Source organism: Alosa pseudoharengus, unplaced genomic scaffold, assembly GCF_046254945.1.
Source record: "Alosa pseudoharengus isolate Yale_2024_CS ecotype anadromous, Long Island Sound unplaced genomic scaffold, YU_APseudo_1.1 YU_APseudo_1.1_scf_12, whole genome shotgun sequence".
NCBI lineage: Eukaryota > Metazoa > Chordata > Actinopteri > Clupeiformes > Clupeidae > Alosa > Alosa pseudoharengus.
In genome coordinates, this window is record NW_027468587.1 from 8578267 (window position 1) to 8595069 (window position 16803).

General features: G+C 40.6%; 1 protein-coding gene across 1 annotated transcript; it reads left to right on the top strand.

The window, feature by feature from the left end:
* Nucleotides 1-7965: 7965 nt before the first annotated feature.
* On the top strand, nt 7966-11742 carry fpr1 (formyl peptide receptor 1). Its single transcript, XM_076279996.1, has 2 exons — nt 7966-8035; nt 8723-11742. The coding sequence occupies exon 2, from the start codon at nt 8729-8731 to the stop codon at nt 9875-9877; it is 1149 nt and encodes a 382-aa protein (XP_076136111.1). The 5' UTR covers nt 7966-8035; nt 8723-8728; the 3' UTR covers nt 9878-11742.
* The last annotated feature ends 5061 nt before the right edge of the window (nt 11743-16803 follow it).

Here is a 16803-nt window from a genome sequence, read left to right on the forward strand (position 1 = left end):
CTAGCCTGGAGACCAGACCGAGCACATTTGACTTTTCTCTGGCAGGTCCATCTGGCCTCCCTCTCATTCTAGCTTATTTTAACCGATAACAACACCGCTTCTCTTTGATTAACCACTGTACTCTCGCTTTGAGGCAGACTGTAAGATTGTAGCTAAGAACTACATGTCTAAAATGCAACTCACCTGACACAGCAGTAATGCAGGGGTCTTTTGTCTCATCAGCTGACTTTAAGAATGAAATGAAATGAAATCTGAGGGAAAAAATACTGGCCCCCAGTGGTAGATATAAACATGAAAGAAAGGACAGATAACAAACATGGATAACGGCCTTCACTCACAATACGAGGTAAACAAAACATAATGTATGAATGAAAATCATCAATAATGGGAAACCCTAAGGCGGCGCCGGCGATCACACTGGAAATACGGAAGCGGTAGCGGTACAGCGCTAAACGCAACGCTCAGACCATAATAAGTTAGTATATATACTCTTTTGATCCCATGAGAGACATTTCTGTCTCCTTCCTAAGTTACACACGCGGTCTATGTTATATTGCCTAAACTGACAATTGAATAAACTCGTGTTACGTTTTGAAGGTTGAACCAAGTTCAACGCTCAGCTTGTTCAACGCTAGCGTTACGCTGCCGATCCAACTGTTCCGTTGCCTAACCATATAGGGAACAATAGGAAATCTGCAGCTTGCCGTTGAACAATGTGATCCCTGCCTAATGGAAGCACTACTACATGCATTACAACAGATTACCTCAAATGTATGTCTTGGCTGATGGTGTGATACACCACGTCGTAGATAATGACCTTCTCATGTCAAACAGTGTTGTATTCCCTGAGACATGCATGTTAGCCACAAGATGCACTCTTGTGCATCCTCTCTGCTGATAGCTGATTATAACTAAACCCAATTTAATAGATCGTCTTACAAACTCTTTCCTGTTTTCCGTGATGGCTTTTAACAGCTCTGTGGGAAGTGATTTGCAGGCCAGTGCCACTCACCCTGGAAATCCAGAGTTCTCTCGAGAGCACAATGAAATTGTCTCTGCGAGACACTCTTGCAATGAGCAGTGATGCACGTTACTTTTACCCCTTGCATCCCGGGGAACCAATCAAATCAGCACATCTGAGGCACATCTATAGGCGGGCCAGAGGCGAGCTAAACTAATGACGACAGCGCTGCAACGTTGGAGGTCAGTAAACATTGGACGTAGTGTTATCCAATTGCGTCGAAGTCCGGAATCATTCAGAGTAAACATGGGTCTAGTGTTATCCAATTGCGCAGTGAGATTTTCAAGTGCATGCTTGATGCCGCCCCACGAGTTGGGCCATTACATTGTTTATGGCCAGACCCTTAATCGTTCTACCAGGGTCTGGATATTCCAGGCTAAGTGCCACTCAGAACACTGATTAAAAAGGTACATCAGGCAGTGGAATGGAGATCCACCACTACACTTTGCTCAAGAAAGACAAGTCAATAAATAGCTCACAGAAATAAAATCATGATTGACTAATAATGCTAGCCTAATAGACGCACCCTAGCGGCAGCAAATATTATTATAGAGTCAGTGGACGGGCTCAACATAATGACAAAGGTATGTTTTTTCCCATCCAAGCAGTGACACTCAGGTAGGCAGCCAACGAAGGCACCCAGGGATCATGTCCATGTGCTCAGTCTGAGTCCTGGTCAGGGACACAAAAGAAGAGTTTACTGTTTTGATAATGAATACCTTCCCAATACAAAACATGCATGCATGCATGCATGCAAGAAATGCAATTAATGTCAATAAATGACACTTCTGCAGACAGCCCTTGAGTGTTAGCTTTTATTTGATACCTTTTTTATGTATATGATCCTTGTGGTTGTGGAGATATTCAACATTTATTGTTGACATGTCGTGTTGAGCAGGAAACCAAAAAAAAGGCCTGAAATTGCTTGTACAAGTCACAAAAAAAGAATCAGCTTGACAACCACCCTAATATCTTACCTATGGGTATCTTCTACTTAAAAAAATAGGGTGACAGCTTGTACCAAAAAATGGCCCCCTGACTATGTGCATATGTACAGTTGCATTTAAACCAACTAAAGCTTCACTGAAATATTGTAAAAACCATTGACTTGTTTTAAAAAATGTATGGGAAGAGTGATATCACCCATTAGACGAGTCCTTGCATGTTTCAGCTGAAAAACTGCTAGTTTCATCTTGAGCACGAGCACATTTTAAAGATACCCTTAATCGTTCTACCAGGGTCTGGATATTCCAGGCTAAGTGCCACTCAGAACACTGATTAAAAAGGTACATCAGGCAGTGGAATGGAGATCCACCACTACACTTTGCTCAAGAAAGACAAGTCAATAAATAGCTCACAGAAATAAAATCATGATTGACTAATAATGCTAGCCTAATAGACGCACCCTAGCGGCAGCAAATATTATTATAGAGTCAGTGGACGGGCTTAACATAATGACGGCAGAGTTGTGACGGTTCCACGTGAATTCGCTCCCACTTGAAAACAAAGAAGATGGATGCTGCTGCTGGCAAACAGCCTGACTCGAGTTAAGCTTTTTTTAAGTTGGCAAAAGTTTGATCAACTAGACTTAATTTTGATGGCTTTAATAACAAAATAATCTTCCTTTAACTGATGTTGCAATACTAAGTAGGCTACATCCACCTGTATAACACAATGACGTTGAAATTACATGAATATTTCATGTCAACTTAATTTAAACAAGTTCATTTGTATTACGTGATCAAATTGGGTGACCAAAGCATGAATCAATTTTTGTACACCGAAAGTGAAATGCTGGACTAATTCTAGACATTTCATGTGCAACCAATAGGCCTACACAATAAAATAGTAATAGTAAATCCAACTTTTTTTTTTTAGTGTTCCCTAGCTAGTAGGCTACTATTAGTCAGGGGGCCAAAACTGATATTAAAACTGTGTTGGACACTTTTTGGTACAAGCACACAACCTATTCAGTATTAATATTTTACACCTAGCCAGGTTGTCAGCTTAGAAAAAGTTTTTTTGGCCATTTTAACACTATATTCTTAAAAGTGGTAAAAGCAGATTTTTTCCCAAAGTGCTTCCATTTTCTTCCATGTTACCTACTGTAATTTTGGCAAATGTGCAATATAATCCAATTGCAAGCATGATAATCATCAATAAATACCACAAGACTATCACACCACAAGGGGCACTGTTGTGTCAGCACAGCTGTGATTTCGCACGAGGCAGCAGATCCAGAGAAAATGATCACAACAGGTGTCAACAGTCTGAACAAAACTTTATAAAGGAGTGAATCACACAATCACACAACATAACAGATTATAGTCAGGGGTCCAATTCTGAAAAGAGCTTCCGTTAAGACTTTTGCAGACATGTTTTGGTGCAAGCTGTCACCCTATGTTTTTAGTTAGACGGCACCGATAGGTAAGATATTAGGGTGGTAGGGTGGTCGTCAAGCTGATTGTTTCCTGCTCAACACGACATGCCAGCAATAAATGTTGAATATCTCCAATATCAATATCAAATGAAAGCCAACACTCATGGGATACCTGCTGAAGTGTCAGAATAAACATGTATTGTACAGTGTAAGAGGCAACAGAACTAGAACATGAAAAAAAAACAATCTCCACCTAAAGAGAAATCGTTTTCAAAGTGAATATCAGCTTGGAAACATAACATAGTATCCCAAAATCTCTATCAATCAGTACCCCAATCTACAGTATGGGAATGAGTCAAGCCAAGTTTAAAGCTTGTAGGGAGAGACAGTTATAATACTTTAATGTCAGGGCGGAAATGTAGAACTGTAGATGGTGGTCTATGGTGGTTTTACTTGATTAATGTACCAGGTTGTAACCCAAATTATATTTAATTGACATATCACTATAGTTATTAATTCCATCCTGACATAACTTTTCTTTCACTTCTTTAGGGTTAGGGGTTAGTAACTAGTTTGTAGTAATAACTATACAATAGTCGTATGGCAAAGGTATGTTTTTCCCCATCCAAGCAGTGACACTCAGGTAGGCAGCCAACGAAGGCCCCCAGGGATCATGTCCATGTGCTCAGTCTGAGTCCTGGTCAGGGACACAAAAGAAGAGTTTACTGTTTTGATAATGAATACCTTCCCAATACAAAACATGCATGCATGCATGCATGCAAGAAATGCAATTAATGTCAATAAATGACACTTCTGCAGACAGCCCTTGAGTGTTAGCTTTTATTTGATACCTTTTTTATGTATATGATCCTTGTGGTTGTGGAGATATTCAACATTTATTGTTGACATGTCGTGTTGAGCAGGAAACCAAAAAAAAGGCCTGAAATTGCTTGTACAAGTCACAAAAAAAGAATCAGCTTGACAACCACCCTAATATCTTACCTATGGGTATCTTCTACTTAAAAAAATAGGGTGACAGCTTGTACCAAAAAATGGCCCCCTGACTATGTGCATATGTACAGTTGCATTTAAACCAACTAAAGCTTCACTGAAATATTGTAAAAACCATTGACTTGTTTTAAAAATGTATGGGAAGAGTGATATCACCCATTAGACGAGTCCTTGCATGTTTCAGCTGAAAAACTGCTAGTTTCATCTTGAGCACGAGCACATTTTAAAGATTTAAAAAAAATAAATGTAGCCAGTCGCTGGGATTCAAAAATGGAATATGCAGTTGTATTTCACATCTTTTGCGAAGTATAGCCTACTCTGGGAAAGGCTGGCAAGCAAGCTGCAGAGAGATCACAGGATTTACTACCTTATTAGGTAGGCTAAGCCAGCAACATGCTGAAGAGATACAAATAAACAGTATTTATAAAAGTATTATGTATTGCGACATCATGCAAGTCAAATGTGTAGTTTTGTATGTCTCATTCCATCGAACTACAAGCCCGCAACCCAATCTGGCAAACTTACATAGTGCGGTTATAGCCGATAGAGGGCCGCGAAGCGAATGCAGAACTGCCGTTCACCCTGTTACGAGTTCATGAACCACGGAAACAATTTTGGAAACATTATTTTAAGGTACAAAAAACTCTTTGGTGTTGCTTTAATAATGATGTCATCAGTGCATGGTTGTGTACAAAACTAGTATGTATCTCTGTCTGTCATCGAATAAAGCCTCCATGGACCGGAGGTGGTTGTGATTGGTTACTGGGATTTTGGTGAGTTTGGAAAGCGACTTCAATGGACGAGTGTCCAGATCTCCCAGAGCAAATTCTAATGAGATTCGTCTGGTTCCGAGCACCTCCACCTCTTCATCTCCTCACCCTTCCTCTTACTCCTCTGTTGAATCAACCTTTATATCTGCCATTCAGTCTCATTCTCTCTCTCTGTCTCTTTCTCTCTCTCTCTCACACACACACACACACCACATTTCTAGCCTGGTCCTTACCGCTACCACATTTCTGCTATGAGTAAGTCAATGGCCAACACACACAATGGGTTGATCGATTTTATTTCATTTTTGTGTGATTGTCTAACCAATCTTTAATTCCCACTCACAGAAATCTTTGTCTTGCATCTTGTAGAGTTGTTTTCCCATCATTTTCCTTTACACAGTGTATAAAATGAAAATCCTCACAACAAAACACTTGGATGTTTGATATGATTTTGAAACAATTCCACGTTATTCGTACAAACATGGGCTTTTTGTCAGTCTGGTGTGTGGATTATTGTGTTTAGTTTTTCTGTCTCAGTTCACTTCAGTCCTGTATACAAGCCCTCTTTTTGGCAGGGTCTTGCTTTGTTAATTTGCTGGGCAGTGGTTTGCTTTGTACATTTATGCTTGTGACAGTCCAAAGGTTTATGCTTGTGAGCATTCCTCTTCAGTGTGGTAGTGCTCTTCTGACATCTTTAGATTAAATTAGATTCAACTTTACTGTCATTGACAATGAAATGCAGTACTTATCCTAACCCTAAAGAAACAAATCTCGTTGATGAGATACGGAACATAAATGATGTTCTGCTTTCAGACAGGCACCTCACTGCAAAGAGAAAGACTCCCTTGCTAATGTCCAGTACCAGCCCTTAATGCTCACTCTCGGAGTAAATGTTGGTATACCAGAGCTTCTGACCACAGCAAATCACTCGCAGATGCCCAACTTGTCAGTCACATGCACTGACTGCACAGAGGAAATTGTGTGTGTGTGTGTGTGTGTGCGTGTGTGTGTGTGTGTGTGTGTGCGTGTGTGTGTGTGTGTGTGTGTGTGTGTGTGTGTGTGTGTGTGTGTGTGTGTGTCTGCTCACCAAGCTGTGTAACTAGTCAACACAAGGCAATTACAGAAACCTCAAGCACACATGAGCTCATTTCTATGACAGAAAAACACATTATGGACCGCCCTTGCAGACTCAGTCCAAAGGAGTCACCCACCTAAGAGATCTATATGGGCCCCAGGGAATAAGGATATTTCCCCTTGCCATTTTCCACTTCTGTTGAAATGGCTTGTCCTTAAGCCCGCATTCATTTAGGCACTCAGTCAATGTATTATCTTAATTTTGATGGGGGAAAAAATGGCATATTCTACCATCATCATAGGCATGTAGTTTAATGGATGCAATTATGCCCTCTGCTATTCTGAGAAAGAAAATGGGGATTTGTGGCACTCCTTTGAACATATTCTTGTGCACATACTGAAAAGTGAATATATAATTATGTTTTAGAAGGGCATAACTAAGGCCATGAGCACAATTTGGTGCCTTTTTTTTATGTTCTTGCTGCACGCGCATCCATTTATCCATCTGTGCTAATGTCCTTCTCCTCCTCCTCTTCTTCCTATTCTACTGCTTCATCATCCTCCACTTGAAGTCAATAATTCATTAGTTGGAACATGAAACGACATAAGATGGTCCTTCAGTCAGGCACACAAGTTTATGAGTTTATGACATTCCATTCGGGACAAGGTCAGATTATTCTCCGCAAATGTTACTTTTCTGAATTAGTCTTTGTAAAACACCTGGAGAATGGTTATAGCTTTGATCCATTCATCTCAATTGCAGGTGCTCAGCCAGTCAGTGTAAGGATAGAGTCTTAGATAGAACTTGGGGTTATTGTTTTGATTTCTCTAGGGGTATCTCTGGCCTATCACATTGTTTGATGATGTCACATGAGATAGGAATTCTTTAAGGCCTATGGGAAATGTATTTGGGATGTCAGAGAGTATGTCAGTCACATGTTTGCTTACCAGAATTGATGTGCATGTGTTTCTTTGATATGGTTTGTAACTGAGGAAGCACTTAATTTCCTCAAGGATATAAACTTGGGATAGTCCTATACTGTCCTGAAATTGCAATGGCAGTTGGTGAATGTGGCTGTCATGCATGGACCATTCTCGATATTTTCCAACCCATTTTGTGTCAATAATCCTTTGGAAAGTCCAACGAGAAATGCACTCATTCGCAAAGATTATTTTAAACTCCAATTGACTTTGTCATACCCTTCTGTGGACTGTATTTCATTTGTTGCAACCAACCAAACTCTCTATATCCGTATCCACAACCACATTTCCTGCCCCGCCTTGCTGAGTAGTCCATGACAGACATTCTTGGGTCTTGAGCCATTCTACCCATAGTTGGGGCAAGTTGCTGGTGGCGCATTCACTTTCCACTGTTCTTTTTATTATGTGTCCAATTCTTTCAATGGAATTCGTTTAGAACTAAATGTATCAGCCACGAAGAGGTTACAATTGACAAACTTCTCAATTTAATTTAGCAGATTTTGTTACTGCAGTGTGTTAGGGTACAACAGGTTTTCACATAATCAGCCTCTTCAGTGCTGTTCAGCTGCAACATGCGGTTCAGGTTAGGGTGTTGAAGGTTTGGCGGTCAGCACAGCTGCAGCAGTGATGCCCCAGATGTTCGCGGAAAGTGAGATATGACACCGTGACGTCACACGCATAGAGTAAAACCTCCTCGCGACTTTTGTAGGCTGTCAGCAAGCGTGTGTTGTTCAAGGACTAGGCTACATCAGACTACAACTCGATACAAGGACCTCTGCATCGCGTTTGACCAAACAGGTATAGGCGAGACAACTTTTATCTCGTTTTGGTCTGATTTTAGGCTAAACCGCAGGAAATGCTGTGAATACTAGAGAAAGGAGGAACACATTTAACACAGCATTGCAGTTAAATAGCAAGAATGGAAATAAATATGTTGAGCGGGCGTTGCAAGCCAAGCTATAACAACTTTGATGTTTCAGTGTGATTTGTAAGGTTGTAGTTTTTTTCTTATTCAAGTTTGACATTGTTAGGAAGCTGTCTTTTTAATGATAGATTGCTTCAATTAGATTTAGTATAATTGAATAGGCTATCACTACTTTACTTTGAAGACATTAAGGAAAAAAGGTTAATTTGTCTTGGCAAGAAGTTCATGTGTAGCCTAAGCTTAATTTTTGCATTGTCTTATAAGAACATAGGCTAACTTAATGTGGGCTTCTAGTAAAGGCTATTGTTGACATGATGTAGACTTTGACTTTACACGTTGACTGAACGTTAGTACCTCATGTGACCTCTAGTGGTAGAAAACTGAACGTCGTATTGAGTTAAGCAAATTTTATTCTAACCCTAATTCTAGTAGGCCTACCTCTAGACAACAGCTGACAGATTGTTTTACAGGCTACACTCATTATTAAGTTAATTGTTTGACTAGATATTTTAAATTTTCTGTCTTATTGCAATAAAATGAAATATTTTTTCCACCTTTAGGCAGATATGGACTTTGTCTTGGCTTCAGTGGACCCACATACTGACAGCTGGAACAATTCGTTGTCAACAAACGGGACTGATGACGATGACTACTATGATGACTACTACGAAGACCAGCCTGAGCTGAAGAAGTCACTGAACGTCATGTCACTCGTTGTCTACTCCCTGGCATTTGTCTTGGGCGTGCTGGGCAATGGGCTTGTGATCTGGGTGACTGGATTTAAAATGAAGAAGACTGTCAACACAGTCTGGTTCCTGAACCTGGCGGTGGCTGACTTCTTGTTCACTGCATTTCTGCCCCTGAGCGTGGCCTATACAGCCATGGATTTCCACTGGCCCTTTGGCAGGTTCATGTGCAAAGTCAACAGCACCCTGACCACATTGAACATGTTTGCCAGCGTTTACATCCTCGTCGTGATCAGCGTGGACCGCTGCATTTCTGTGGTGAAGCCAATCTGGGCACAGAACCACCGAAGCGTGCAAAGAGCATCGGCAGTGAGCCTCGTCGTCTGGTTCCTGGCTCTGGTGCTTAGCTCACCCTACTTTGTGTTCCGGGACATCGGTTCCGGAACACGAGAGAACAACAGCAATGTCATCAACTGCTTCAACAACTTCGCTTTCTCTGATGAGGACTCCCCTGATATTGTGGCACTGAGGTCGCTGCGCCACTGTGCCATGATCATAACCCGGGTCATACTTGGCTTCATAGTGCCATTTGCCATCATTGTTTCCTGCTACGCAGTCATAATTCATCGCCTCAGGATGAACCGCTCGATGTCAGGACGGACTGGGCGACCCTTCAGGATCATTGCAGCTGTTATCACCGCCTTCTTTCTGTGCTGGGCACCTTTCCACATTATGTCGATCATTGAGATGGTTAATCACATGAGGTCAGAGGATGATTTCAGTCTAAGTCTGCACCATGTCGTAAAGGTTGGCATTCCAATCACCACCAGCCTGGCCTTCCTCAACAGTTGCCTCAACCCCTTGCTGTATGTCTTCATGGGTCAGGATTTCAAGGACAAGGTGCGCAAGTCCATCTTGAAGGTGTTGGAGACGGCGTTTACAGAGGAAGTGTCTCGCACCAACACGTACACCAACTCAATGCTCACCAGCCGCAGCAAGGAGAAGTCATTTTCTGATGCAGAGGTGTGAGAATTTGAGGAGGCAGGTTTTTTGTTTTTTCAGGGACACATGAATTCTGTGTCACTTCTCAAGAACAACCACTTTGGCCCAACTAGTCTACCACACTATACAAATGCAGACAACAAACACAGTGCTGCAGTGTGATATGTGAGCTTGAGCTGTCAATGACATCGCAGTTGTTCATTTATCTGTTCTGTACGTTGAGATTATGAACCCCCATGCAATTGCCTGATGGGAACAAGGGGTTGCAAAGGAGATTTATGAACCATCTTTATGGCAAGACATTTGATATGTTGTAGGTGCATTTAATATATGTGTAGTCTTGCGGATGAATATATAAACAAAATGCAGTTGCATTCACAATTCTTCAATGTATTATGTGTGATCCTGTCAAGGCATACAGCAATTTCAAGAAACAGCAACCTGGGTAATTGCACTGTATACAAACCTGCAGAATATTCCGCTTAAGGTAGGTTTTGGAGGGCTTCCAGGACTTACTCAGCATACCTTCTAATGTGGTTAACTCAGAAAACATGTTTTCTTTACTAAATCGCCCCCCAGGTCACAGACTGTACAACCACAAGGAGACAATTGGCTAGTTAATTCCGTTGAGAGAACAAAAATGTAATGCAGTAAATCAAAGCTATATTTAGATTGGATCATATTGGATGTGGACGTGAATATGAGATGAGTGTTTTAAGCCAGCCCTAGAGTTTGACAAGCTGTAGCATGAAAATGAACTCCCAGTCAGTGCTGTTGACATGAAAAGGGCTGAAACAGAGAAAAGAAGTCTGTGAAATGTATAGTAATATTGGGGAACATTGTTTATTTCATTTTATAGCTTTGACAACTAACACACCTGTATATCTAAGGTTAAGTGAAGTATACATACAATTAAAGGCATGCAAATACTGCCATTGGGGCAAAAACATGTGAATCCCTGATTTAAGGGGCCCAAGACTCAAATTGTACTAGATTAACTGACTAATCAGTACATACAGTACTGCATTGCTGGTTAGTTGATGTTATCAATTTTTTGTCAACAAAACCTATGATATTCTCTGACATTGTATATAGATGAATGGGAGTCATTTTTAGTGTGTCAGTTTTCAGATTTGTTTTTATTTTCATGTATGAGGTAAAGTGGTTTTAATGTGTTTATTTATGGACAACTGTTTATGTTTTTGTCATGGCATTGCATAATTGAAGATCAGTGATTAATTGACCGGTACTACAGTACAGGCCCAAAGGGACACATCTTCTCATTTCAATGTGTTTTCTTTATTTTTATGACTATTTACATTGTAGATTCTCACTGAAGGCATCCAAACTATGAATGAATGCAAAGTTATTTGGCCCACAGATGAATATTTGTTAAGTTATGACTTGCTGAATATGGTATTAAATTAAAAAAATGGCAACTTTGAAGAAACTAGAATAAAAGACATGTTTTCAGTTATTTCACACTTTTTTGTTAAGTACATAATTCCACATGTGTTCATTAATAGTTTTGATGAATCTACAATGTAAATAGTCATGAAAATAAAGGAAACGCATTGAATGAGAAGGTGTGTCCCTTTTGGCCTGTACTGTATATGTTCCACTTGTATTAGAAAATGTGCAGCTCTACAGTGGCCCACAGGGTGTCAGTAAACACATTTCCGTGTGTCAACCTTTTTGTCATGCAGCTACTATTACGACCCTTATGGTGCCATTCAAGCCATCTCAATATAGATCTTGCTTTGAGACTGAATGTTTTATCTAAAATAATTGACATGTAGAGATGCATTGTGTCTTTTAAGGGTGTCAGCATTGTTGTACATGGCATTCATAGATTCATTGTCATTTATTAAACATGCTGTATTGAACATAATAAAGACTAACCAGTTATTTCCATCTTATTAATATATAACCATCTTATTTCAATTCAACAGACCTTCATAAAGGTGCAGTCAGGGATTTTACGTGATTTCAAGCCCATAGCATTCACAAAGTCACAAACAAACAAACAAATGTGACTTCCTGCACAATCCCTGACTACATCTTTTAAGTCAAATGTTACAAAACAAAATGCCCAAGACTACAATACCCAAGCCTCAAAGCAGACACGAGGCAACAAAGGTGGATACAGCTCTCATCACTGACACACAACACAATTTAATGCAACATTTCCAACTTAAAACAGTTTAGATATCATTGTGATGGTTAAATGACCTGTTGTGGCAAAAATGGCAGCTTTCCCTGCTCCCCCTACAGTCTCCTATAGCAGAAAACCATCCTTGCAAGAACTGCACTACAATCCCGGCAGAGTCTGAATCAGAACGAGCGAGAAACACAAAATGCTTAAAATTCTCTGGACATATTCAAAGTCAAGTCAACTTTATTTATATAGCGCATTTCATACACAGAGATCATTCAATGTGCTTTACATAAACACAAGCAAACAGGAATAGCTCATAAAAGCATTTAAAGGGCAATAGTCAAAGAATAGTTTAAAAATTCAAGAAGAATTAAAAAAATACAAGGTAATAGTACATAAAATCGGCAATAGTTTACAAGTGTTTAAAAAGTAATTAAACATAGAATGATTATACTAGTCAAGTACCCAGTGAACAGCAGCAATACGGAGATTCTTGAAGTCAGAGACTTTCTAATGAGGAGACATAGCACTCAAAATCATCCATAGATTCATGGGGTTAGTTTGTAACGCCAATGTGGCAGTTGTCTACACATGTCCCGCCCCTTCTGCGGCAAAAAATTTGACATGTGAATACATTGTGCCAATCATGTGCTGTGTCGTGAATAAGTTGAAGTTAAGTTAAGAAAAAGTTGACATGTGAATACATTGTGCCAGTCATGTGTTGTGATCTCCCCGCTGGAGTAAGGTTGGTGTCGTGAAGCCTTGCGCAGGCACATATGCCGAAATAGATGCCCAATAAATGCCCAAAAACATTACAATATGGCCGCCGAGTGGAGGGACTTGTCTAAAAGGACTTTGTTGAAGTAGTCCCAAACTGCGTGCACACATACATTTCCTTTCAGGGCCAAAATGCCCAACCACAGTGCTCGGTAGTCCCCCCTCGTGGAGTATTAACACCCAATAGTTAACACTCAGAGTTTCAGAGAAACGTAGAGCTCTAACTCTCGAGCCGTAAAGAACGAGCCGTTACACTCTGACTATGCCCGATCTGTCTATTCTGTTAGAATGACAGGACAACTACTTCACAGAATCCCCCTTTGCACAACTAAGGACAGCATTAGTACTTCAAGGAACAATACTCACTCCGAAGAGTGCTCTGTGAACTGAATAATGAGGACCATAAACCGCACTCCGACATGTTACAAAGATTGCCTTTCAATCACAAAGCGGTACAAAATCACATCCAGGGTGACATAACACATAACCCATGGGTCAGAAAAGTTTAACATTTTAGCTGAAAGACTTTTCCAGATTCATAATGATCCTAGGCAAACACTCAGTCAACAGCAGAACTCTATGGATATTCTTGAAGGGTAGCCATGCCAGCTAACTATAGAGATTGAGAATGTGTCGTCATCATGCCATTTTCCCATTGGTGAATGCAAAGCATTTTGGGGATCTGCGGCAATCCATGCCCATGTAAACCAATGTAAACGGCCTAACGTACCCATAATCTTGGTCACGTGTTTTAGCAATCTCTATAAGAACAAGCAGTGATTTTTTTTAGATGTTCATCATGGCAGAGCCAGCAAAAAGACCAGAGACTGTTGTGAAATATGCACCCCAAAGCTGTAGGGGGAGCTCCGTAGAGAAAAATGAGACAACAAAAGTGAGAAATCAAAGAAATGACTAGAGTTACAGAGCAAGCCTTTAATGGGTGTGTGATGCATATAAAATTATGTGGAAACCAAATCAAAGATCTCAGTTTCAGATGTGCTGTGTCCACATAAGACAATAATATTTTGCCAGATTTGAGTTTGTTGAAGAAGTGCCACACACTGTCCATTACACAGTGCAAACATTTTATTTCACTTCACAACGTTTCGGTCATACAGATCTTCCTCAGAATTTTCTGTGAAATGCCTACAGTCATTGGCGGTGGACCGCCATGTCTTTTACTGAACTGCCATCAGAGTCATGAGCTGACATCCTAGCACAAGTTGACATGTTAGCACAATACTGACATGTTTCTCGAGTGTATTTGTGGTGGGCGTATTTGCCGAGAGCCAACAACACCGAGCAGGTAAGGTCCTGGTGAACTCTTTGGTATACTTCTCCATGCACATTGCGCGCATCGAAGAAGTGCGTCATTGACGCGTGGTCACAATTGTTGGGAGGCACACAACACCTCCCACATGCCACGCTGATGATGCAATTCTCGCCATGCGCCACATGCGCAGGACACAGACGCATGATTACCAGAACAAAAGTGTCTAGGCTGTCTTAGGCACGTCTGACGTAGAACTGCAGCAACATGGTAGGCAGGTGCCGGCGTGAGGCCGACAACACAGAGCGGTCGGTGTGAGCTGATAAGCTCCTGTTGTCCACATTTAGCACACTTGAGACTGAGACCAGACATGACACACACTGGGCACTATAGCCACGCGCGTGAAGCTGAAATCACAGAGCAGGCTACCAATGCAAATTATAAATGTGGCCAAAGGTATCGCACAAAGCACAGCTTGCACTTAGACATATATGTTCAATAGAGATGCTCTTCTAGGATGTTGCAACAAATTCAAGTGTTGGTAGTACACCTGATGCCTTGTATGCTGAAGTGATAACCTCCATAAGTCAGTGTGAAAGTCTACTTTGACAGTGCATGGCCCTCTGTTTAAGCTCCGAAGCAGACAAATAGTTCTCACTATAGGCATAAAGTTTGTAGCCACTGCTACTCCTGTGGGAAGCTTGGGCTTGGGCCATTCGCCTTATTCACCCGGCGGCCAGAACGAGGCTAAAGGGTACACTTGCCATTATACCTAAGTCCAGCAGATGGTGGTGGTAATGCACTCTGTTTGCAAACTGCCAAAAAAAACTGCCCCGCTGCTCATCCAGCAACATTGGCTACCTATGGCCGCCCGCATCAAATTCAAGTTTCTAACGCTTGCCTACAAAGTAGTCTCCGATTCTGCTCCCACCTACTTGAATATTTACATACTGTGCTGTACATAATGCCTCATTTGCATACAAACATAACATTTCAGAAAACTTGTGTTTATGTAAATAACAAACATGGTGATATCTACCCTCCAGAATTATTGGCTAAAAACATGTATACAAAATTATCTTTTGGCGATGTATTGTACTCTCACAATACAAACAATAAGGAAAAATCATCCCTTGAAGGGGAGCAAATTTATTCTGAGAAAAAAGAAAACATCATAAAGATATACATATTTTTAACAAAAACACATTTCTCACAATTATTGGCAACCCTAAAAAAATCTATACAAAACGTAACAGAAGCATTTTCTAATTTCAACTTATTTAGACATTTAAGTGTGAACTTTTAGAAGTAGTTTGTGACTTTCTTTTTTACTAAGGTGTGAAAATAAAGTGACACAGAGACTAAATCCTCTAGTCATTTTTCAACATCGGAAAGACAAAAGAATACGCTAAATTTCAATTAAAAAAAAGTGTGTGGACATTTGTAAGTCACGGAATGTTTATAAAAACTAGGTACTTTGTTGAAAATGCCATGCCTACAGTTAAAACAATGATTAAAAGGTTGAAAATGTGACAAACGTGCTTGGACAAAGACCCATGGTTATCTTGCTCCCACGTACAGATGACTTTTGATCCCGTGAGGGAAATTTGGTCTCTGCATTTATCCCAATCCGTGAATTAGTGAAACACACACAGCACACAGTGTACACACAGTGAGGTGAAGCACACACTAATCCCGGCGCAGTGAGCTGCCTGCATCAACAGCAGCGCTCGGGGAGCAGTGCGGGGTTAGGTGCCTTGCTCAAGGGCACTTCAGCCGTGCCTATTGGTCGGGGTTCGAGCCGGCAACCCTCCGGTTACAGGTCCGAAGTGCTAACCAGTAGGCCACGGCTTACAGAGTGAGGTATCATTTTGGGGTCACCAAGTCCCTCAAAAAACCCTCGCTGCTAATAGATTATTTAGAGGGCATGCCAGGTAAAATCCTGTCCAGTCATTTAATTACCAATGTAAACGGCAGGAATTACTGAATGGTACAGTGATTTTGTCTGGAAGTGTCTATTGTCAGATTAAATGAAAATGGCACTCTTTGGAAAGAAACACTTTAGGTGTGTTTGGCGTAAGAATAACTATACTGAAAAGAACCCCATGCCTAATGAGAATTATGGTGGAAAGGCTGTGATATTGTGGGCCTGTTTTTATTCCCAAAGGCCTTGGGAACCTAATTAAGGTGCATGGTATCATGAACCCCAAGAAACACCCAAACATTTTCAAAGGAAATCTCAACACTAAAATGACTGGGTCATTCATCAGGTTAATGAACCAAAATAAACGTCCAGATCAAAACAAATATGGTTTGCTGAACACAAAATCAAGCTTCAGCATTGCCATCTCAGTCCTCTGATCTAAACTCCATAGAAAAATAGTAGGGTGAGTCAAAAAGGAGAATAGGAGAATATTACAAGCTGTTTTATTGGCAAAGGGAGGCGAAGGTAACCAGCAGGGGCCAATATTGTGAGCGGCGTGTTTTTGTTAAAAATATTTATTTCTTTATGAGATTTTCCTTTTTCTCAAAATAAATTTGTGTCCCTTCAAGGTTGGTTTTTCCTCATTGTTTTCATTGTGAGATTACAATAAATTACCAACAGATTATTTTTTTAATAGCCTACCTGTTTTTAGTCAACTAGCAGAGGTGCCAATAGCCTAATTCTTGAGGTAGGCCTACTGTAAGTTAAAAATGTATTTATTACCAGTGTCTCGCCTATATGACAAATATTGTTTCAATAACAAT

Bases quoted from the DNA above. Each gene is read 5' to 3' on its own strand.
- fpr1 (XM_076279996.1), top strand. From the start codon at position 8,729: ATGGACTTTGTCTTGGCTTCAGTGGACCCACATACTGACAGCTGGAAC.